This window comes from Channa argus, chromosome 3, assembly GCF_033026475.1.
Source record: "Channa argus isolate prfri chromosome 3, Channa argus male v1.0, whole genome shotgun sequence".
Taxonomy (NCBI): Eukaryota; Metazoa; Chordata; class Actinopteri; order Anabantiformes; family Channidae; genus Channa; species Channa argus.
Window position 1 is genome coordinate 26,473,684 of NC_090199.1, and position 22,740 is coordinate 26,496,423.

General features: G+C 40.5%; 2 protein-coding genes across 18 annotated transcripts in view; both read left to right on the plus strand.

Moving 5' to 3' along the window:
- The window catches only part of rptor (regulatory associated protein of MTOR, complex 1), a 142,440-nt gene extending 139,428 nt beyond the window's left edge, over positions 1 to 3,012 (plus strand). For all 4 annotated transcript variants that reach the window (XM_067498392.1, XM_067498389.1, XM_067498390.1 and 1 more), the window contains one exon: positions 447 to 3,012. In XM_067498392.1, the coding sequence (XP_067354493.1) occupies positions 447 to 515 (69 nt within the window). In that variant the 3' untranslated portion in view covers positions 516 to 3,012. The remainder of the gene's footprint in view (positions 1 to 446) is intronic.
- A 1,045-nt stretch (positions 3,013 to 4,057) lies between these two features.
- pecam1b (platelet and endothelial cell adhesion molecule 1b) lies at positions 4,058 to 22,082 on the plus strand. 14 transcript variants are annotated; one of them, XM_067498393.1, is made up of 16 exons: positions 4,058 to 4,320; positions 4,413 to 4,448; positions 7,945 to 8,244; positions 8,482 to 8,763; positions 8,957 to 9,226; positions 9,470 to 9,742; positions 10,073 to 10,357; positions 11,042 to 11,317; positions 13,505 to 13,606; positions 13,730 to 13,760; positions 16,793 to 16,872; positions 18,809 to 18,865; positions 18,997 to 19,086; positions 19,564 to 19,620; positions 20,465 to 20,487; positions 21,846 to 22,082. In XM_067498393.1, the coding sequence occupies exons 1-16, from the start codon at positions 4,278 to 4,280 to the stop codon at positions 21,948 to 21,950; spliced, it is 2,310 nt and encodes a 769-aa protein (XP_067354494.1). In that variant the 5' UTR covers positions 4,058 to 4,277; the 3' UTR covers positions 21,951 to 22,082. The 14 variants fall into 14 exon arrangements, 12 of the variants coding, with proteins under 12 accessions (XP_067354494.1, XP_067354495.1, XP_067354496.1 ...); XM_067498394.1 differs by having other exon boundaries at positions 4,059 to 4,320; positions 21,849 to 22,082; XM_067498395.1 differs by lacking the exon at positions 19,564 to 19,620 and having other exon boundaries at positions 4,059 to 4,320.
- The last annotated feature ends 658 nt before the right edge of the window (positions 22,083 to 22,740 follow it).

The window sequence follows — 22,740 nt, forward strand, 5'->3', positions numbered from 1 at the left end:
AAAGAACTACCAGAGGAGTTTTATTAATACAAGTAAACACAACAGGCCGTTTTAATCAAGATGAAAGAGGTTCGTAAGTTGAAACCAGAAGCTCACAATAAATAAATCGATCAACACAATGACTTTTTTACATTACAAGGCAACAGTTTCACTTTTATTTTTTATGTGGAAACAACACAGCATATTTGACATTTACCTTGCAACTTTCAATAAATATAGTTTTTTTTTTCCAACCACAACCTGCCGTATGTAACTCATGTCTTCGATGCATTTAGAGAATATTATTAACAGCCAGCATTTCATTATCCTTTTAAGCGTCAGCTTTATTAGATTATTTATAAAATGGATTCTTGTTTAAATAGATCTTTTTCCTTCTGTTGTGTTTTTATGTGGTGACATTCATAGGATTATTTAACCTTTAACCTTTTCTCTGTGTCTCCCTCCAGCCTCACTTGGCAGTAGGCAGCAATGACTACTATATGTCTGTCTACTCTGCAGAGAAGAGACTAAGATAACGCCAGCACTCAACACCCCCCTCCCCACAAAAACCACCACATATGACTTCTGACCCTGAGCTTCCAACTCCGGGATGTAAATGAGTTTTGTTCTTGTTGTTGTTGTATATATGCAATTACCACCCTGAATGTTCTAGTGATGGCTGCTGACAAACACTCATGCTACGAACGATTATATCTATCTATATACACTATACACACACACACACACACACACATATATAAATATAATTATTTTTCTCATTTTTTATTCTTATTCTTATTATGAAGCTAATGATTGTACACTTAGCTGTGCTGAGGAGTCTGTATATTTAAATAGCATAACCACAAAGAAGAGAGGTTCTAATAAAATAAAAAAAAGAAGTGGTACCTACGGATGACTAAAGCTCCTCCTCGCTGCACAGCAAGCTTCAATACCTGAAGGAACTCTGACCCGAACCGGGCGTGGTGAGGGAGGGGTGGCCCCAAGGACAACGTGCACTGTTAAAAGACGTTCAGTGAAGCAGGAAGCACGGACCCCAGTGTGTTCACTTCATTGGCCAGGTCACAGGACATGAAGGAGTTTTGCTATTCTGCTGCACAAGTCGGCAAGACCAGGACACAGATGTTGGACTGTGATTGATCTTGCCTAATATGTTGAATTGGCCCGTGTGAGGAGTGTGTGTTTGTGTGTGTGTGTGTGTGTGTGTGTGTGTGTGTTACAATGGATTATAGCACAGTTGTACCCCACAGTGGGCGTCCATAGCCTTGGGTTTGATGCCCAAAAACAGATGCTTGCTCTAAAGCTAGAACTCTCCTTGTTGCTCCCATGACCCCAGCGTGCCAAACATAATCATATTTTCCACGTGAGCCCTTTTGTTGGCGCTCGGAGAGGTGTTTTTGTTGCTGTATATGTTTTTTTTTTTTTCTTTTTCTCTCCTGTAATAAGGGAAAACCTTCATTGCCCCCTAGGATGATTCACACCCTTAAACTCTGTACCTAACACAGTGAGAGGAGAGCTAGCTGGCTAAAAACCAAGAATCCAGTCCTACAGGGAGCCTGCTTACCCTGCGAAGCAATAAAAACCTCCTACGATTCAGCGTCAGTCACCTCCCCCCAGTGTTTTCGATAGAAACGTGCGCTACCAGCATTAGTTCGAAGGTGACAGCAATAGCCCATTTACAGCAACGGTTTCTTTTTATATTCTTAGCGTAGCAAGCGGGTGTGTTTCCACCCGTCTACTCACTTCAACTGACAGGGTAGAATCCATTAAATAGATTTTCCTGGGATTGCTTAAAGTTCCTGCTAATCAATTTGTCCAAACCCTCGTCATGTTGAATCTAAAGATGGCGGAAAGAGAACCTCCAAATACTGAGCCTGGTTCCTCCTGTAATTACAGTTTTGACTCGTATGACTGATCACACCAGGGATCGTCTCCTGCCCAACACTTTGGACTGTTCCATGAGGTTTTTGTTTTTCCTATTTTTTGAGTTTTTAATTTAGATTTTACTGTCAGACTCGTATAGTTTGATTTAGTTTAACCAGCTTGGAGGCATTAGGTGTGATGCGAGGTAACGGCAAGTGGCGTCAGAGCGGTGGCACTTTCATGCTCACTCTCTCAGTCTTTGTCCTAAAACTCGCTCGGGTACTGCTGCCCAGCATCCTACCACCTCCTCAGCACAATGGGCAGACGATTGTGGTGTCACTTCCAAGACCATGGTTTCCAAATCATGCTAACGTAAATGATGTTGTGGTGCTGTTTGGTAAAGACGCCTCTTTTATTTACGAGAGGCAATGAGTGTTCTTTTTTTTTTTTTTTTTTTTTTCTTTATTTTGTTTTTTTTTTGTTTGTTTGTTTGTTTAGTATTGATGTGCCTCTTTTCTGGGGCGGCAGCTTTGCTTATTTAGCTTTTTAAATCCTTCTCGTTTTTTAATTTTATATTTTTAAATCTGCTGGCATTTGGTTTGTCTTGGCCTCAGTGAGGTGGCTGGAAAAAAAAAAAAGTGTGAACAGCCTTAACCTCACACACACACACACACACACACACACACACACAGACGCACACTCAGTGCGTAAACAGTAAGTCATTCTCCCTCCCTTCCATTACCCGTCTTCTCTTTCCTGTGCATCAAACATCTGAAGGTTTGAATTATTAGAAACACACACCATGCAGTCTGTATACCTGTTGCAGTCTACACACTCGTCTCCCCACCCCCAGCCCCCCTTCACTGACCTCTTCAGTGCTCCGTTGTTTAGCAGGCCTCAATGCTTCACCATCTCCGCCAATAGTGCACTGTTGGCATCGGGAGCATCACTCAGTATCACATTCATCTCTAAGTATCTTTCGTTGAGTTTTAAGATTTTAGATCTGGAGAAAAAGAAGAAACTTTAACAAAGTAGTAAAGAAAGAAATATGAAAACAATCAGGTTTGTCTCTGTGACTTTAGACTGCTTTGCTGACTATGGTTTATAAGACAGGAGATGAATCAGTGAAATAAACCAAATACAACACCGGAATTTGTTTTTTTTCTTATGTTACTCTGACACCTACACCAGTAGGAGCATAGTGTAAATAAAGGATATTAAACCGATTGTTTTCGGCTAAATTAATAAAGCACTGAGGTCAGGTTCTACAATGAGTTATATTATTCTAGAAGTTCTACAATATGAGCCCACAAGCACCAGTAAAGAAATTAAATAGGACTTTGCTTATTATAAAAAATTATTACTCTGCATTAGAACAACTACTGTTTTCAGCAGCTGCTGCTTAATGGCAACTTTTGTGACTAGAGACGGTGTCAAACAAAGACACATCTTTCATAAAGGTTGAAACTCCAAAGAATCTGCACTACCAACATGTCATTGTGCACAGTGTGTTACTTCCAAGCTTATTATCTATGGACAAATTAATATATAATTACACCTTTAAATATAATTCACTCAAGTATGATTCCACCATCCACTGTGACTTCAATAGTAAATTAGTTTCCATTAGATTGTATGTACCCAATAAAGTGGCTAGTGAGTGTATAATGCTCTTACATTCGTATTTCCATAAATAAGAATTTATTTAATTCATTTAATAATGTAATATGAAATTTCTATTGAACACTTTGGGGCGTTTTGATCAGTATATGGAATCTCCGTCTGAATTTGAGTCCTTGACCGAAAACTGAGGTCAGAAGTGACTGTCTTCATTTGTTCGACAAGGGTACGGCTGGGTAAGTCACAATGGAAAGTATGTGTACTAGTTTAAATAGTTCCACCTACATGTTTCCTGTCAGAGCCAGGCTCAGATTTATTTCAGCGAAAATACTTTTTAGTAGCTCTGCTAAACTATTATCTTCGTTTCAGGAAATGGTTTTTCTTTTTTTTTCTTCACAAAGACTGTTGTCCTCATCCATTTCTTCTCTACCTGCTCAGCCCTATCAGCCGAGGTCAGAAGTCAGAGTCCTGACCACTGCAACCCAAGCAGCCCGTCAGTATTGTGACTACCATTTCACACACACACATACATATGCACACACTTGGAGCCCAGAGAACATTCCACAGCAGCAAAGAGTCGGGCGGCGTGAACATCCTGAGGAAACAACACTCGCTTCCTGTGAAATTAAGCCAGGCTGATGGCTGCTCTGGGTGATAACCACTGAGTGGCGGAGGTACAGCACCACCTTAGTGTGCACTCCCACCCACCCATACACATACACACACACACACACACATCAACCTTCATCAAGCATATTCACAAGTCCGTTGACCTCCACCACAGCCAGCAGCACAGGATGGGCCCCCTTCTACTCCTCACCCACACACTCCTGTCCAGCTGTAAGACTCCTGAGCTTTTACCTTGGATTTTGTATTTTTGTGAGATTGTTAGATCTGGTCTCTAATCTGGTGCTTTCTTATCTTGTTCCAAGATTTCTTTCCAGGAAGAGTGGTGGATGCACAACAATGTGAGTAAACCCTTTTCTTCATCAGTAAACATCCTTCTGTAAAAGACCCTTAGGTTTAGAATTGTATTTACAGCGAGACACTTTAGCGAATATGACCCCTGAGTTTAGGGTGGAGTTAAAGAAGAGCCAGTGTTTATGCGTCGCTTTACTTTTCGATTAACTTGTGGGAAACGTTATTGGGCTTCAACCACTAAAACAACAACAAAAAAAGCCAAGAGAGACACACGGAAAGAGTCCTGTTTGTCCAGAGCTGTCTGGTACGGTGGAAAAGTTGTGGTAGGAAGCCATGGGAACATGGTGCTAAGCAGTGTCACACGCCTCTCTGTCCTCTACAGCTGGTTGGTGATTAAAGACATGAGTCAGTGTGGATCAGTTTTGGTAAAAAAAAAAATGGAAGAGGTTATTTAAACTGGGGCCATTTTGGCACTTTCTAAGCTGGAAGCTTAGGTTATTTCATTTTTCCATAAGCAGATTATTAAAATCGTATTTTTAGGAGAACAGATGACAAAGAACTCAGAATTCAGAATTTCTGGGGGGGAAAAAAATCACTTTATTCACTGTAATTGTCTTATCAGTTAGATAGAATCTCACCTTTCTATCTACCTAGAAACAGTAAAGTACATGTATCATGTTGGTTTCTCATTCTTTTTTTCTTAACTTGTGTGAAATAGTTGAAACAGAGATTTTATTTACTTACGTAATTCAGCTACCACAACAATAATAAATAATCCCTAATAAAGGTCCTGCCTTTGAAATTTGTACTAAATTTGTACAAAATGTACTTTAGTACTATAATATAGTATTAAAATACTAATTGTATACGGATTTATTTGTTAATGCTGAGGCATCATGATATAGGTAACAGTTTAATACGATTGTAATACTCTTTCTACAGTTTTGTAGTTTAGTCCACTGTTTACAGTCTAGTGTCTGAAATTTAATATTTTAAGATATGGGGATGATGAGAGGTGAATGAAAAAGGAGAACAAAACATGACTCGTTCCATTATTCCTTTTTTTTAATGTTTCTACAAACTTATCAAAAAAATATTGGATGTGTTTACTTCTTTGCGCCCAACACGAATATTTGAACAAAACCATCTGAGAAGTATTGGGGGAAATGTCACTTTCATTGCTGCATATTGAATTCCATAAATTCTTCATTACAGCTAAAATCTTAATCTTAATCTTAATGGAGTCGAATTGGGCTGTGTTTGTTGAACAAAGTACTTTTCCTGTTGGTTTTTTTTTTTCCTTGTCCTTCAAGTGAGTTTTGTACCCTACAACAGCAGCCTGTTGTCTCTGACACTCAACAGAAAACTAAAACTTGTGTTGCTCTTAAAAGGGCTTTAGTCTGTGAATGCAGAGGAGGCTAAAGATCTGGCTTTTTGTTAAAATATCATATGTGTATGGTGAAAAAGAAGATGCTCCTGTATTCATGTAGGAACATGAACAAACATTGCTTCTGAATCATTAAATTTCACCTGTGCACGTTTTGACCCGTGTCAGAAATTGAATATAATTAGGATAAAACCACTTGTGCCATCTTGTTCTCTTGAGGTCTCAAAACGTGATTCATGTGAATGTTATACACAGGGGACTCAAAACGTGTTAGCAGGCCAGCATTTCTGTACAGTAGCTGTTGTGGTGATGTATCACTTCCTGTCACTGACAGACGAACACGTTATTTCACACCTGTAAGCGACAGATGTCAAGACCCTTAGTCAGGATGCTGAACCAATAGCTCACATTAAAAAAAAAAATTGCTTCCAAAACTTCTTCCCCGTCGACCGTCACATCAGCACATGGCCAACACTTTTTCCCGTGATACGTACATAAGCATTGTTTGGATGCTGTCACGAATGTAACGAAATGCTTCCCGAGTGCCAAGCTGATTTTTCGGTTTTATGGTCATTTTGAATACGCCTGTAAAATGAGCCTGTAGGAGTGTGGATGTGGATTGGAAGAGATAAAGATGACGGCGCCATGTGATGAGTTTTCCTGTCTTGTTTCGGGTTGTGGGTTAAACCCTGGACTGGACACCAGTCTATTATGCAGCCAGTCCCCAGTGTTCCCGCTTATCTTTGTGGCGTGGCGGTGCTAACCACTCCACCACCTTGCCGCCCATAAATACAGATTAGGCAAATATGTTTTAAAAGATAATAATGTAGTTAATAGCGTCTCCCAAATGAGAGAGCAAACTTTATTTCCCCCCAACAACACCTACAAAGCTCTTTCCCGTGTATTCGTAAGTACACTATGTGCTCACAGTGAAATCTCTCCTCTTAAAAAACGTTCATCTAAAATGGACAGAAAGCACATCACCTTCATATGAAAAATTTAAGCCCGAACGAATCGAGTTTTATGAAAAGAAAAAAAAAAATGAAGGTAGAAAATAAGGAGAGAAGCAGCAGTGTGAAGAGAACATGGTGGATCTTTGTCAGGAAACAAGATCTAATCTTCCTCCGAAAAGCTGGGCTGGAGGAGATGGACTGTTTACATCTTAGTGTCATTAGGCTGAATAGGGAAACATGGTAAAAATCACAAAATTGTTGACTAAAATAGGTTATAGCTTACGTTCTACTAGTTTAATTATTTGATCTTAGTCTCATTTTGACCTATATTTTTATATTTTATTATTGTACAATGTTAATATCAGGACATGTTAAGCCAACAGGCACCAGTGTTGCTGTGGGTTATATAGTTACCATGGTTACTATAAATTTAATTGATTAGTGTCAATCCAGATATGCAGCGTGATTAAAGAAGCACAGCTCGCAGATTTGAGCACTTTAGTGACAGAAGAAGCTGCTTCGTGATTTGTTTTGGTGCTGTTTGTCTCCAGCAGTGGGAGAGAGACAGTGGAGCAACTACTGTCTAAAAAAAAAACAAAAAAAAGGAAAGTGACTTATTCAAACGTCTGCAGGCGTTTTCATTGGACTTCATTTTCTTTCATTCAGCCTTCCTTTACTTCTGCCTGCTTGGTCTGCAGCCTTTTATCATCAAAACTGGATTAGAATCCTAGTTGTGGCTGAGAAATTGGCAAAGAAATCTGCCCAAAAAAATCAATTGTGGACACTGGTGCCGTGTGTCCCTCCAGGTTGCAGGAGAACCTGTGAGTGAATCCACACAGGCAGGAGGACGGGGTGTCACAAAGTGTGAGGACAATATCAACAATAATATCAATATAAGCAGTGTCTCATTCTGTTCATAGTTTTTTTTTTTTAATATTTAATAAAAACAAGGGTTGTGTCACAATAGTCATCTATACTATTAGTCGAGTATTCTAATTAAATTCAATATTTTTTGTAAGATTGATTTTATTTTAAGACGTTGTACAGTAAAGATACATTTAGCATTTTTATATTTTTAACCTGAGTAAATTTAATAGGAAATCGTTTTGAAAAGTCACATGGGACAAGTATCAATCACACACGAGGCTTTTTTCCAGTGCATTGAACTAACTTGATTAAATCAATTTTTTTTTTACTTCCTAGCATTCATAATAAAAAACGTCCTACTGTCCATCGAGCCCAGTGCTGACGTGACTCGGGGAACCAATGTGACTGTGAGATGTCAGGCTGTCATCAGCAGCAGCTCAGGACAGGAGGCTCTGAGTCGCAATTACACCCTAATTAGGAACAACGTCCACCTCTACACCAAGACCTCCAGCACGTCGGATGATTTCCTTTACCAGCTGCCTGATGCCAGAGTCTCCCAAGCTGGCAAGTTTAGGTGCAGCGTTAACATCGAGGGAAATCGAAAGGAAAGCGAAGCTAAAACGCTCACAGTGACAGGTTGGTTTGTCACAGTTTGAGAAGTTGATTCATTGAATGATTCTCATTTCATGATATGAAATTAATTACAGTCATAATAATAAAAATAACATAGTCAGGATTCTGCAGCCCACATTTGCATGCTTGTGATTTTAATTGGAACAGCAAGCAAGAGGAACCTATAAGTCTTTAAATTTGACATTGTTTGAGCAAGGTGACAAATTTGAGCACATTTCACAAAAAACATTGGGTTTTCAGGTTTGTCAGAACCAGTTCTTCACCTTAACAAGTATGAGGTCGTTGAAGGAGACGAGGTGACAGCCACATGTGCAGCGCCTGGTGAGCAAGGTCCCCTGTACTTTAGCCTCTACAAGGACTCCGAAGAAATCTCACGAGACTCAAGCACCTCCCCACTATACGAAAACAAGATTCCCTTTAACAAGGCCGGAACCCACAGAATTCACTGCACCTATACTGTCTTCGTAGAGCCACCAGGTTTCAAATCCAACAAAAGCAATGAAGTCACTGTTTCGGTCAGAGGTAGGTACGCTGGAAAAACATCATGCAGAAATTTGTGGAACCAAATAATGTCATATTGTACTTTCCATGAGTTTGTGTCACATTTTCAGAACTCACAATAAATTAATCTTAGCTTAATTAAGGGACAGTTTTAAGGCAGCGGATTAACCTGTTGCAAAGCTGAACGTATTTCACCCTGTTTCTGCCTCTGTAGAACTTACCATCACACCAGTTATGGTGATTTCCCCGAAGTCAAATATCTTCGAAGGAGACCGCGTCAACATCTCGTGCTCGGTCGCCAACTCGTCGCACAGCTCTGAAGGCATCAAACTCTACTTGAGCCATGGGAACAAACTTCTCACTAGTGGAGTCAACCAAGTGAACCACAGCATAGTTGCTCTGGCAAAGGAGCCCTGGGATTTGGACTGCAGGTTTGAGATGGGAGGAGTGATCAAAGTCACCACAGAGACGCTTTTAGTGACAGGTGGGTGAAAAGAGCAACGGTGACCTTTCGACCTCTTGTCTCTTTGTCCGACTAATCGGAAGGTCGAGGCAAATTAAGAGGTGTCTTTCTTTTCTTCTTCATTTTAATTACTGAATTGGCTGTAAGTTGTGTTTTTCATCACAGTTACTACCATTTGTCCGTTTTCATCCAAATCAGCATTTACACTATTAAGTGATGTCCACGCACATGACGAGCTGGTCTGTTTTTCACCTCTTTCCACAGAGCTGTTCTCAGTGCCCACTCTCACCATGTCTCCGGCTGAAGTCTTCGAAAAGGACAACATCACACTAATCTGTAAAAGTGAGCGCTATGCTTCAGAGAGACTCAGCAGTGGGGAGCTGGTTTACAGTCTTTATCCACCTAGAGATTCACCAAGCCTAAGTGGAGCTGGAGTATTTTCTCGCAATGCCCTGCAGAATGATTTCGACTACACCTGCATGGCTCAAGCCAAAGGAATCGAGAAACACAGTCAAACCTTAACTGTGCGTCCTAAAGGTAAAGCTGTGGAATTAAAGGCAAGATTAAAAATCGAATACGTAGATACAGTTCTAATTACAAAGCATAGTGGGACTTTGGGTCTGCGACATTTTGGCAAATCTAGAAATGCGCTCTCTTACCAAGGCTAAGTTAGAGTTTAGCTCAGCATACAGGTAAAACAGAGTCAATAGCACGGGTCACTAGTAAATTTAACAAGCTAGTCTATTTTGTCTTAGGCTGAAGGAAAGTGGTTTTCTACCTGACTGTTCATCAGTGGACAGTATGTAATAGACTGGTGATGATGTCACTATCTAGCATCAGCATTTTATTACACTGTACCTTTTTTAGTTCCTGTCTCCGCTCCGAGGATGTCAGTGGTTGGCAGGGCCGTCGTAGGAAGGCCCTTCACAATCCGCTGTCGTTCGGACGCCGGCAGCCTGCCGATAAACTACACTCTGCTGAAAGATGACGACCCAGTGAGCACGGTCAGCATCAATCAGCACAATCAGCAACTCGGAGCAGATTTCTCCGTCTCCGTCACCAAGCCTGATGACGTTACCAAGTACAGGTGTGAGGCTAAGAATAGCAACAGGGACCCGCGGGTCAGTGCTAGACTTAACACCACTGTGACTGGTAAGTATTTAAAACAACTGCAACATTCATTTTGCACGAGTGAATACTTGTTAAGTTATACTTTTTAATCAACACTCTTCAATAATTCCAAATCAACCAGTAGATTGCGACATGTAGATAAATTTCATGAGCCGCTGCGACGTCGTGTAAACTTTTATAAGGGAAGTCTGTGTTCTGCAGCTTTTCCATCACACCACACGACCTTCTCGGCAGATTGAGGTTGTTCCTCACAAAAGAAATGTGTATTTTCCTGATTGCGCTTTGTCTACTGTGGCTAATTGAGTTCATTTGAAGAGTTCAGTGTTTTTTTTTTTATTACGTTTCCATTTGTGTTAGTGAGCTTCAGCTACATGTGGACAGAGCGAAACTAACTAGACGCTTCACGTGTCCCAAAATTGTATTTTCCATTATGTCAAAGTGTTTTAGTTACAAAATATTAACAAACTAAGCTTTAGATTTATTTCAGCTCATATTATAATTACTATTAAGAAATAATACATAATGATTGCTAATGGATAATTGATTGATAATAATGAGAGTCAGAGTGTAGTGTGTGTTTTATGGATAACTATGTATTTAGTTGCATAAAAAGTTTATCGTGTCTGATTAGGTTGTTATGTTTAAATAATACCTCGGTTTATAATTAAGACATTCTTGACTAATTTTACCTGCTTTCTCTCACAGTGCCTCTTTCGAATCCATCTCTGAGGGTACGCCCCGAATTACCCGAGGTGTCTGAGGGAAATCCTATGCTGCTGACTTGCAGTGTTGAAGGCACACCACCCGTCACCTTTAAGCTGTACCGCGAAGGCCGCGACCTGCCACTGGAAAGCAAAACCGTCGAGCAGCTCAGCTTTCACTACCAGCTCGAGAGGTTGTCTAAGGAGCACAGTGGCAAGTACTACTGCGAGGCTATCAACCCTGCCAACAAGGTTAACAGCGAGCCGATCGACATAGAGGGTGAGAATGATGGTTATTTGTGCTCAGCAGGGAGCTGTTCTCTAATTCACCCTGACTTTTTATTCACCTTAGCATGAAAAACCTTCTTTGCTTTCTTTCTTTTCCTTCAGACGTTGGAACGTAACTTGCAGTGAAACACACTTAGGCGCTGAATAGGCTTCTTCACATGATCCTCGGGAAACGTCGATGCTCTCATTATGTCTGCAAACAAAACACAATATTTAAACGTTTAAGACAAAAATTAGATTTAGCATAAAGCCGTATTTCCCAGCATCCACCTTCTTGCTTTTGCTTTCAATTAGTCCAGATTTTTCAACCATGCTGTGCAGCAACAGGCTCCTTTTTTCCCTGTCTGCGCAGCACATTTCCTACAAGTACGTCCAGTATCTTTACTTTTCAGTTGCTTACTTTCGTTTCGCACTTTGTCTCCTTTTGGCTGCTCACAGTGAAGTAATGTACTGCACAGCTTTGGCTGAAGTGAACTAGGAATCACAGAGTGTGTATCTGCTTCTGTCATAGGGAAAACATGAGGGTCACACTGATCTCAAAACTTACCAAAACGTTTAATATCCATTATGACCTTTACATGCTTCTGGAATTCATTTTGCATTAGGACTCGACAAAATGTTAGTTTTGCATTGGTTTCTCATAATTTGTAGGGGATTAATAAGGGTTAACCGATAGAAATATGAGAATTAAGGCCACATTGAGGAAACCGTTATTTTCATTTTTAGAATACGTTTGAAATGTCAAAAATAAACGTAACATTCTCACTTTCACAAGGAAGAGTTTTTCCTTAATCAGCTCAAGATGCTGTTTTATACTGTTTTAAGTTCACTCAGGCACATTTGTGATCAGGAACTTGGGCTCTGAAAATCTGATTTGACATTTCCAGAAAAAAAAACCACTAGTTTTAGTACTTATTGTATTGCTTCTTCAAAATACCTCGTCCAAATGAAATGGTAAAATTGTACTTCGCATAGGTTTTAGTATCATGTTGAGCTCAAACAAACGTGGCGGTTGAGATGCAGGCATAATGGTAAAAAGGTCCCGACACACCGTGGCATATGGATTTGTATGACAAGCTGCAGCCATATGGTTTTATCACATCCATAGCAGGGACGTTGCCCAGAGGAACTGAGAGTGTTGTCATTCTGGGCATCGTCCCAAACACACAGTGATTATCATTAGTCTCTAAAGTAGTAGAAGTAGTCTTCTACTACTTTAGGGTTGTTGTCTGTTCTGTGGGCCTCATTCCACACAGTGTAACGACTGAGACCAACAAGTCAACCATTAATGGCGATGACGTATGGCCTCAGCTTGTCATCCACCTGCCACAGGACACGCAAACTTTGCCTGTGTCTCAGATTTCCTGGGCTTATCACCTTCCGGGCCAAACAGCACAATTGTCTTACTGTGTCCAACAACATGTCCCCTCTGTGCTGCTCCCAGGTGAACCTATCCATCGCCTTGCAGCAGCTCTTTCAGGTCTGCAAACGTGTCCAAATTAGTGCACTTTGTCCTCCTGGATAGATGCAATTTCTGGCACAATGTCTTCAGAGTCCTAATTCCTAATACAATAGTGCAAAAATGCAGTAAAAGAGAAAACAATTCCCTTTAACTCTCAACTTTCCTCTAAACATTTTATCTTTATTTTCCACATGTCCACTTTACTGTCAAATTGTATTGTACTTTGGGTTAAATGCTAACAACCTTCAAAGCATAAAAAAAAAAATCATCAACATTTACTAAATAGGACTAAACACTAAAACCATTTCATTGTTGTTTTTTTATTGTTTCATTAGGGTTTTTTTTTCCAATTTTAGCAAATAAAAGTAAAGTAAAAATTTCAATTTCACCACACTTTATCCTAAGTGGACATGAGGGTCCCTACATTTGACATCAGTCCGTCTACCTGAGGTTTCTGGGTCAATGTACATGAATAAACTGATCAACATACTTTACAGACTTACAGACAAAACAATATACTTTAAAAAAAAGAGGAGAAAAGAAGTAGAACAAATTGCCTGCTTTCTACTTTGACATCCGGAGGTTTCTTTTCGTCTTTTCAACCTTTTCTTCAGCAAACCAATTGTTATCATGTCCCATTTTATTCACTTCTGTCCCCCTTGTGTTTTTATTTGTGGCTAACATTCCCTCCCTTCATTGTCGGTTTTCTTTCTGCAGTGCATCTGGCGTTTTGGAAGAAAGCCTTGATTGTGGGCTTCTGCCTGCTGGCTCTCTTGGTGCTGGTGGTAGTGTGTGTGCTGTACTTCATCTTCAAGAGAGGTAGAGAGTCCTATAGTCCTCCAGCAACTCACACCTCTCATTTCTAACTATGTATGAAAACCAACCCTCCTCCAACTACTGTGCTTCCCCCCTGCTTCTCTCACCTCTCCTCTCTTATTGTAGGTAAAAGAGAAGCAGCTCCTGAATTGTCAGTGTGAGTTGGTTCGATTATTTGCATCCTCAGAATGTGACAGATACAGTAAAAGTTGGAGACAGTGTATGTAGTTTTATTAGCTGGCTTCAATGGCTGTGGTATTTCAATGCTTGCTATTGATAGAACCATACTGGTTGTTTTGCACAAGCCCCGCAGTCGAGCCCCCAGTCGAGCCCCCAGTATCGGCACTGGGCAGTGAGGCAATTCTGCCGTAGTGGTAAACGGTTTTAGTGCAACTCGTACGATGACCACGTGACACACACTGGTTCAAAGAGCTTTTTTTTGTCCTAGAGAATCATTAGAAAAGAAGTGTCCCAAACCCTGCACGTCGACTTTTTATCATCGGAATTTGATTCATTCCCTCCAGTTTCATTTGGAAAGTCTGGATAAGCTGTAGGATTATTTTATTTGATGCCCCTCAATGTGTGCAGAGAGCGAGGAGGAGACCGCTAGTGAATCCTCTAAGTTATTTTAATATTTTTTCAGCAGGTCTAAGCAGCTTTCACATGAGTGATTGAGTGTTTCGGCCCTTTACATGATGCTCGCACTGTACAAAACACATAATTACAATTATTATTGAAGATACAATTTCATAAACTTGCTTGGGCATTTACACAGTCTTAATATTAGTTACAGACTCTCTAGCTTTTTTTTCTTTAAGGGAAAACTCACAATTTGTGGTGTGTTCCAGAAGGCTCTGGGATGGAAGGTTTGAGTCTGGTTGACTGGAAGCTCACTGTGATGGCGCGACCTCACTGTGTTTCTGCTTCTGGACAAGAAAACCTCCATAAGTTGCACATTGACTTTTTGGTTATTGTGCACAAACAGGTGATACCTGGAAAAGTATTCTACCTTTAGATTGAGCCTGGCCACCTGTTTGACCCCTGTTTCTTGTTTATGCTAAGCTAAGCTAACCTAACCATCTCCAGACTCCAGCTTCGTGTTTAGGGCACAGACTGGAGGCCTAATGTTGCTCAGTGGAGTCCGGTTGGGTCGGGTACAGTTTTACTATCACAGCTGTTGGGTCAGGTCTGTGTGAGAAAATGTCCAATGCCCAAGTGGATACAATTCCCTGTGCATCAAACAAGATGTGTTAGGTGCAAGAGAAAATGGGAAGGATGAATTTCATAACTCACTGAAGCGTTGTGATGAGCGAACTAAACTCCAGCTGGCACATTCATTTGATTCATAGATTTAAAAATGTAAAACTTTTTAAGTTGCCCAGTAGTCTACAAAATGTTTTAATGAACAAGAGTTGGAAATAAGACTTCAAATTATTTTATACTGTAAAATATTTCCATCACCACTGCTTCCTAATTTATTGATAGTTCATCATCCCATTGTCTTCTAATGCAACTCATATTTACCAAACTTTAAAACTGCTTATAATTGGACAGAGTACTTTATTAATCCAAAAATGTTATACTGCGAGGTTATAGCATTTAAATTATATCAGGTTAGTTTGTAAGAAAAAATGAAAACCAAAAAAAACAATAGACAATAAAATTAGGACAGTTATTTCTGATATGTGCTTAATGTTGACTGTACAGCTGTAGCACCAAGAAACATGCATATTAGTAGAGCAGGTACAAATATTAAAATTCAATAATTTTTTATTGTTTTGCTGCTGTAACTACATTAAAAGATGTAGTCTGTTTTAGACGTGTAATACAATGTTGTCAGAATAGAAGTATAGGAATAAACAAACAAAGGATAAAAACTTCCAAATCCAAACTTTAAAGGGACCATGTGTTGCTGTTGACCACTAGGGGAGCTATAGAGTAGTGGTCTTATGATTGTGTTGTTTGTATGCTGTCGGTACGAGGATACTTTCTAAGCACTGGTTTCACACAATTCCATTGAACATTGCTGTACTTTTCCAAGCGAAGTTGCATCTAGGGCCTTGTGCACATTAGAGGAGTTTGAAATTGATTTTAAAAACAACAGCCCCTTCCCCGTCCCCAGCTGTGCAGTGCTGGTCCCAAGCCCAAGCACCCGGCATAAAAACTGTGCCAAATCAACATGGGGACAATGATCCGCTGTGGCGACACTGAACTCACGGGATAAACTGAAAGGACAAAAAACATTATAAAAATCTAAAGAACACACACTAAAAGATTCAGTCAAGATGTGTCAGAAATTCCCCAAGATTACTGAATCATTTGCGGCAATAATCAGTTCTGACCACTGTCAAGTTGGAAATGAAATGAATTTGACAAAAAATCGTCCCAATTTTCCTGTGGCGTTTCCCCAGTCTAAGGAAGAAGATTGCAAGCTAGCAAACAATGTAAATACGATGCAAGTTTTCATAAAGTTTTTCATACATCCGTCCACTTTTATACTTTCACGGTTCACAGATGTGTTTTTGTTGAAGGATCGTGCAGGTCTCGATGATGCTCGGTACCTTTAAGACAAGCTGCTAGAACAGGCCGTCATGACAGCAACGGCGTGTTACCGCCGTGTAAAACCACCAGTATGGTTGTTGAAGTAATTTATTATTATGTACCAGTGTTTATTTTGTATAGTTTAGCCTTAGATCATTTTGTGTTTAATAGATTTTTTGGTAACTTTATTTTACAGGTCCCTTATTTTCCAGATACATTTTTTATTTTTTGGAAACCTTCCTCCCACTTTTCTAAACATTAGCTGGTATTTAGCCGTTAATGACCAGGTATCAAAAAAAAACAAAAACTTAGCAACTCAGCAGTTACGCTCCCAAACATATTTCTGCCTAATTTCCACAAACAATCTCGGACTATGTTACTAAAGATATAATATATAGTTGCTGGTGAACTATTCTACTTAATTTCTTAAAATTGACTTAATTACACGGATAAAAACTAAAGAAATAAAAGCAGGTAATTATTAACTAGAGCTGTTTTCCAACTTTTCCTAGAAATTAATTTCTAATTGGAAATTCTGAGGAATGTTTACTGGAAAATAACCTGTTTAATAAAGTATTGTTGATTTTTTTATTATTTTTTTTTATATACACTGCTGCTGGAGCTGACTTTATTTTCACCATTTCTCAGAAAGCCTTTAAGCCCTAAATCAGATGACTCTCTAACAGTGAACCTAACCCACAACACAGAGGTTTATAACGCAGCCACAGGTAGCTTGGATTTACTTTTCCCCTGTGACCCACTGAATGTACTTCATTAGTCATTATCCTAAATGCCATTAGTCATTTTGTATCCCCCAGTGGTCATAGCATGTTTCCTGTTGTAGCCATACTCACTAACACAATCCATTTCCTAATCTGCATGCAGGGCTCATGTTTGGGGGACATAGCCACCTTTGTGGATTTCAGTGCATGCACAATGTCTGTACTATATGTTTAAAAGAATTGTCCTTGTCTGGCTCTTATTGTCTTGCATGTACATTGTGTTTAAAATATGAACTACTGAGGCAGGAACAGTAGCACTTTGTTACAATGCAGTTGTGATAGGAAGTGTCCGGGGTTACAAGCCTTGTTTAAGGATAAAGACTCTGCTTTGAGGATTAAATCACAGTACGAGACACGGACCGTCAGTTCTTGCAAACGGCTTAGAGTGCCCACTATCATCTCCTTCCAGACGCAGCGCCGCTCTATGATGGCACGGAGGGGAGAGTGACCAATGGGATGCGACATAGTGCGGCATCGCTTCCCGCTGACATCAGCAACAGGAGCAGCTACAGTATCCCGGCCACAGTGTAGAGATGCCCTGCAGTGGGAGGGACTTTAATTCAGTTGTTTCGAAACATTTTCTAATAAAAGGACATACAAAGAAAAAAAAAAATAACCGGAAAGGAACAAAGAAGGCATTAATCCTAATGAAGAAGGCAGAGAAAAGACTCTGAGGGCAAAAATGGAAAGGAGCAAAGAAGGCCTAAATCCTAATCCTAATCCTAATTTGACGCCAGGATTTGGACATATTTTCTATGGGGGGCTTTTCTGTGAAGACCTATAAACCAGGACCCGCTGCTCCCTCTCCCCTCCTCCTACTAGATGGCCTTTGATTTTATACTTAACACTGCTGTCTACGTCTTTTGTTCTTCATTTTCTGTCTCCGTGTGATTGCATGTCCTTGATGTGTATGTGTAAACCGGCTTGGTGATTTGTGTTTACCTTTTATCACCAGCACAGGAAATGTGTGTGTATATATTTTTGGTTGATCCCTCGACTAATTGGAAGAGACGCTTGTAGAATAAATATGCTGGTTTTATTTAGACTTGTGTCCGTAACATTCATTTGCTCCACCTGCTCCATTTGAGGCAAAATTCATCCACTGTGAAAATGTTTAGCACTGTGTTTACTATTCAAACCCTAGAATCCTATTGTGTTAAGACCTAAATGGTGCGACCACATGAGGCACAGGTCCAGGACGAGAATACCAACACAATATGAAGTCGATTCATATCCGAAAAACAAGCACACAACAGAGACTTCCTTGAAAATCTGAAACAATGCAGAACCACTTCCTATGTTGGCACAGAAGCAGGTTGGGGGGAGTCAGTGTGAACAAAACTACTACCAGAGAGAGTTGCGGGGGGGTCTTATTTAGTTTCAGGCTAAAATGCCCGCACCAGGTGAAGAAAATTAGTCACGTAAGCCTACGTCGAGCTGTGCGTGTGAGATGACATTACCGAGTGGGAAGTTGCAGCAGGAAGTTGTTTGTGCCTGAATGTACTGTGCAGCCGTCGCCGAATTAACAACGTATTGTGGAGAAGATTGGTGTGTGCACCCAGTGAGGAAAGGAGCTCCTTTAGGAATAAAAGCCTCCGTCCATGCACACAGATCTTCCACTAAAAGAACAGAATACGCTCTTATCCGCTCCTTGGCAAGTGAGTGAGAGTGTATTTGTGGAAATGGGACACGAATCTAAAAGAAGTCAAAGCATTAAATGTCATGTTTCGTGGCCTTTTCTTTCGCACTGTGATTTTTTTTAATGCTAATAGTCAGTAAAGGTATGTGCTTCACTCAGATTAGTGCAGGACTTTTAACCTCACTCCGTTCTGGGTTCAGCAGCTGAGTCGTGTCCTGATGTTTGTCTTTGTGTGTCTCACAGCCAGAGTGGGCAGAGCTGTTGTAGTCAGTGTGTGGAGTGAGCGACCACCTGAAGCAGGTGGGTTGCGCTTACGATACAGTATTTAACTTTTCTGATACATTTGAATTTCAATTAACTTTGAGTAGACGCCTTCTTTTGGAGGCTTTAGCGGCTTTTTACAGAGGATTTTGTTCATGTACTTGGTGCAGCCACTGATGAGGTGAGCAGTGTGCTGTCCAGCGAGCCTGATGTGGAGTACACAGAGGTGGTGCATCCCCAACCAGTGGATCCTGCCAGAGGTGAAGTGGTTTCTCTCTCTCACACACACACACACACACACACGCATACAATCACTGGATGACATTCATGGCCAGAATGTCACATGATGATCATTTTTATGTCTCTCTATTTGTAAAGCTTGATATACACTCTCCCCCTAAAGCCATCTCATCTCTGCTTCCCCCCACATACCTTCAACATTGATAAGACAGGCCAGTTCTTCCTGGGAGGGGCCTAATTACCCATAATTAACACTGGGATTATTACCATAATCTTCAGGTTTTTCTAACTGCAGGGATAACTGATGGGATTTCCAGAACCATCCCAGACCTTGTAAACAGGAAGGGTTGAACTAATTGCCAGGCTGGTTTATGATACCGGCTTTGGTGTTTGAGGGTCCGTGGGGGCTGTGACACAAGCTGCCTAATTTTAGCAAGCTTGTGCCAAACCTCGTCTTTTTATTTGGAGCCGTCTCACGTGGCTTTCTGTATCAACAGTTCCCCTGAGAAAAGGCACAGACACGGTGTACAGCGAGCTCAACAACTCTCCACACGGTGAGTTTAACGTCTTTAAAGCCGCGCTGATTCATATACTTATTCTAACAACAATAAAATATTAAATCACTGAAAGTTTTTTTTAGAGCTGGTTGAAATCAAAACTAGGCTAAACTGGGAGTAACAGTTGGAGGTAGTCAGAAACATGGTTTCTCATGGAAGTGTTGACCAAAGCAGCTCTAAAATGAGGCAACATGCAACTCACATTGTAGCAAAATTCCTTCTGAATTTGACCGTGATAACATCCAGTGTGAGGACCTTTGCGACCAATGACAGGCCAGCAACATCCCCGTGACCATTTCCTGTAAGCGCTGGCAGGAGTTTCCTGCTTTTAGAACAGCACCCGGAGCCTGGACGTGCCAGTCAAGCATTCCATCGCACTCCCGTTGTTTCCTGTTTGACAGTGACAACATAATCTTTGCTTGTTGAGTCAAGCAACTGCGAGTGAGTTGCACATTTCTAAAGGTTGATTCAGACGACAGGGACGGGACCGAAACAAAGGCCTCTGCCGCAGAGGAACAAGTGAATCATCAAGGTCGGCCACATCACCGTGCAGTTACCGTCAGATGACTAATGAGTAACTTTGAGGTGTCCCAGTGAGTGAGCAGCATACACACCCAAGCAACATGCATGTAACCTATGCAGGGGGGTAAAGACACAAGGGACACTGAGCCCCAACTTAGTTGCTCCCAGTGAGTGTTGGCCAGCTGCATAGCAGCTCCCCCATCGGTGTTAGTGTGTGGGATTGTGAGTGGGATTGTAAAGCAGTGTAAAGTGCTTTGAGTACCAGGTAGAAAAGTGCCACTTAAGTGAAGACCATTTACCATTTTATCTTTTCCTTTAGGTGCCGCTGACCCTCGTGACTATGTGAGTAACTACCTGCACAGTAACAACGTGTTCATCCCACGCTTTCATTGTTATCATGATTCTTGCAAACGATCAATTATGTGCATTTCTAAAAGAAAATGGTAACTTCACATATTTATTCTACACTCACTGGCCATTTTATTAGGTACACCTGTACAATCTGATGCAATCACAATACGGCAGCTCTGCCATGAATTCTGTCAGAAAGTGATCATTCTACTCCCTGTTTATTTTTGAGGTCATAGGGGGTGATGGAGTTGTACTGGAGAGCATTATATTAAGAGGTGGTTCTAATGTTTTTGCCACGACTCCACCACCCACGGTGACATAAATAATAAACACATCTTGTAGAATTATGAGCTTTCTGACAGTTTCAACTTAAAAAAGGAGAAATGTATAATTTATAACATTGGATTGCGTTAGATTGTACGTATAGTATTGACACTTATTGAATCTAAACTCTAAACTACATATGTCCTAACAGCCTCATTTTTTATTGAGGTTTTGTAGAAGGTTTGTTATGAAGGTTTCATGAACAACTTTCAAGACTTTATTAGAAGATCTATTGTATTTTCCACTTTAGCCATTAAAAGCAGCACCGTGTTCCAATTATTCCAAAAACTAGTAAAGATAGTAGCACATATTGTCTCTTACTATGCTGGGATGCATTAAAAGCCTTGTGTCAGCCAGTCACTCACTTTCGTCTCTGACTCCGTCCGTACATTTAAATATGTGTGCGTTATAATTGTGGTCGCGAAGAATCCTAATTCTTTAGCAACCAAACAACAAAGCCATTTGGGCTGGGGCTTCCTTCCCTATCGTCTGCTCAGATCAGCACTGCGGTACGGTCAAAATACTTTGAAGCCCATCTCACCCAGCATATAGTGTCCCCCAGCGTGCCTCTCCAGAGGTGCCCTGTTTGTCCCTACATGGTATTCAAGGCAGAGGACTTTGAAGAAACAAGCTAAGGATGTGACATCATGATCTAAAACCAGTTCATTCTTTAATCGGTGTGATTCAGCGATGACAGATGATGCTGTGTGATCTCACAGTAGCCTTATAATGGTGTGTAGCTGTTTGTATTCTTTGAACCTATTTCCTGCAGTTAGTAGCCTCTGCACCACAAAAAATGGGGGACTGTGTCTTATATAGTCGGGGATATAATTGCTAGCACAGGTTCAAATCAGATTTAAACTAATGCAGGGACAACTGTGTTGCATTCAAATTACCAGACATGCATTTGAGCCTTACTTTGAAACTGTTTCAGTTTCTACTTAGGATCAAAAATTTTGTGTGTTTCTGCCAGCGTTTAAGAATCAGGGCCATAACCATTTCATGGCTCTTGCTTTGTTTGTCAGCAGGGTTCAGTAGAGTATGCTGAACTCAACGGGGAACAACCTGAAATCAATCACTACAGTCCAGAGGTCAAAGATTACCAGGACCTGCCAGTGCCAGTGGACTAGCGGCTGATGTCTTCCTCCTGCTATCTCATATCTACACTTTCTTCTCTCAACCAATGACTTTATTCAGTAACAGACTGCTTAGTTGGCTGTAAATATTTTGTATCCCAATAAAAGTACTTCAGAAAACCTTAATGTGTTTTTTTGGCGTATTGTGTTTGATATTTTATTATATTTCCCACACATAACTTGAAAACCACAAATGATATGATGGTGGATCATGATATTAGTGTGAAAAGATATTTAATAGAAGTCACACCAGCTTTGTGTGCATCTTTCCCAACTCAAGTTCATGTGACTTAAAGTGCATATGTGTGGTAAAAATACCACAAGAAATAGCACTGTATGCAATATATACAGTATATATTGCCTTTAATGTGTGTAGCTGTACTCAAGGGAGAATGTGGACTAGATTTCAGGGGGTCTATCGAATGTGGCTCACTGTGGTCATTCACAGCGCAACCTTACACCATGTCATTACATGTGAGTGTTTGAACACATTTTGAGCCCCAGAATGTAACAAAAACATGAACACACACGTGTGACCCTGTTGAATCACACATGGGGAAAGAAACAGTCAACAACACCTGTTCAGATGCAGCAGACTATTGAATGATGTCACATCCTGCTTAGCCAGATGTGTCAGATGTTGTTGTATTGCTGAACCTAGTAATTGACTGATGAACAAATATATTGTCCAAAACTTAATCATATGGTAATTTATCGTTTAAATTCAACAACTGTGCCTTTCAGTGACTCACACATGAGTTTCCTAGCGTTGGCCACTAGATGG

Excerpts from the sequence above, each read along its gene's own strand:
- pecam1b (XM_067498393.1), top strand. The coding sequence starts at position 4,278 with ATGGGCCCCCTTCTACTCCTCACCCACACACTCCTGTCCAGCT. Across the intron at positions 18,866-18,996 it reads TGAGCGACCACCTGAAGCAG|CCACTGATGAGGTGAGCAGT; the intron begins GTGGGTTGCGCT and ends TACTTGGTGCAG. Across the intron at positions 19,087-19,563 it reads ACCAGTGGATCCTGCCAGAG|TTCCCCTGAGAAAAGGCACA; the intron begins GTGAAGTGGTTT and ends CTGTATCAACAG.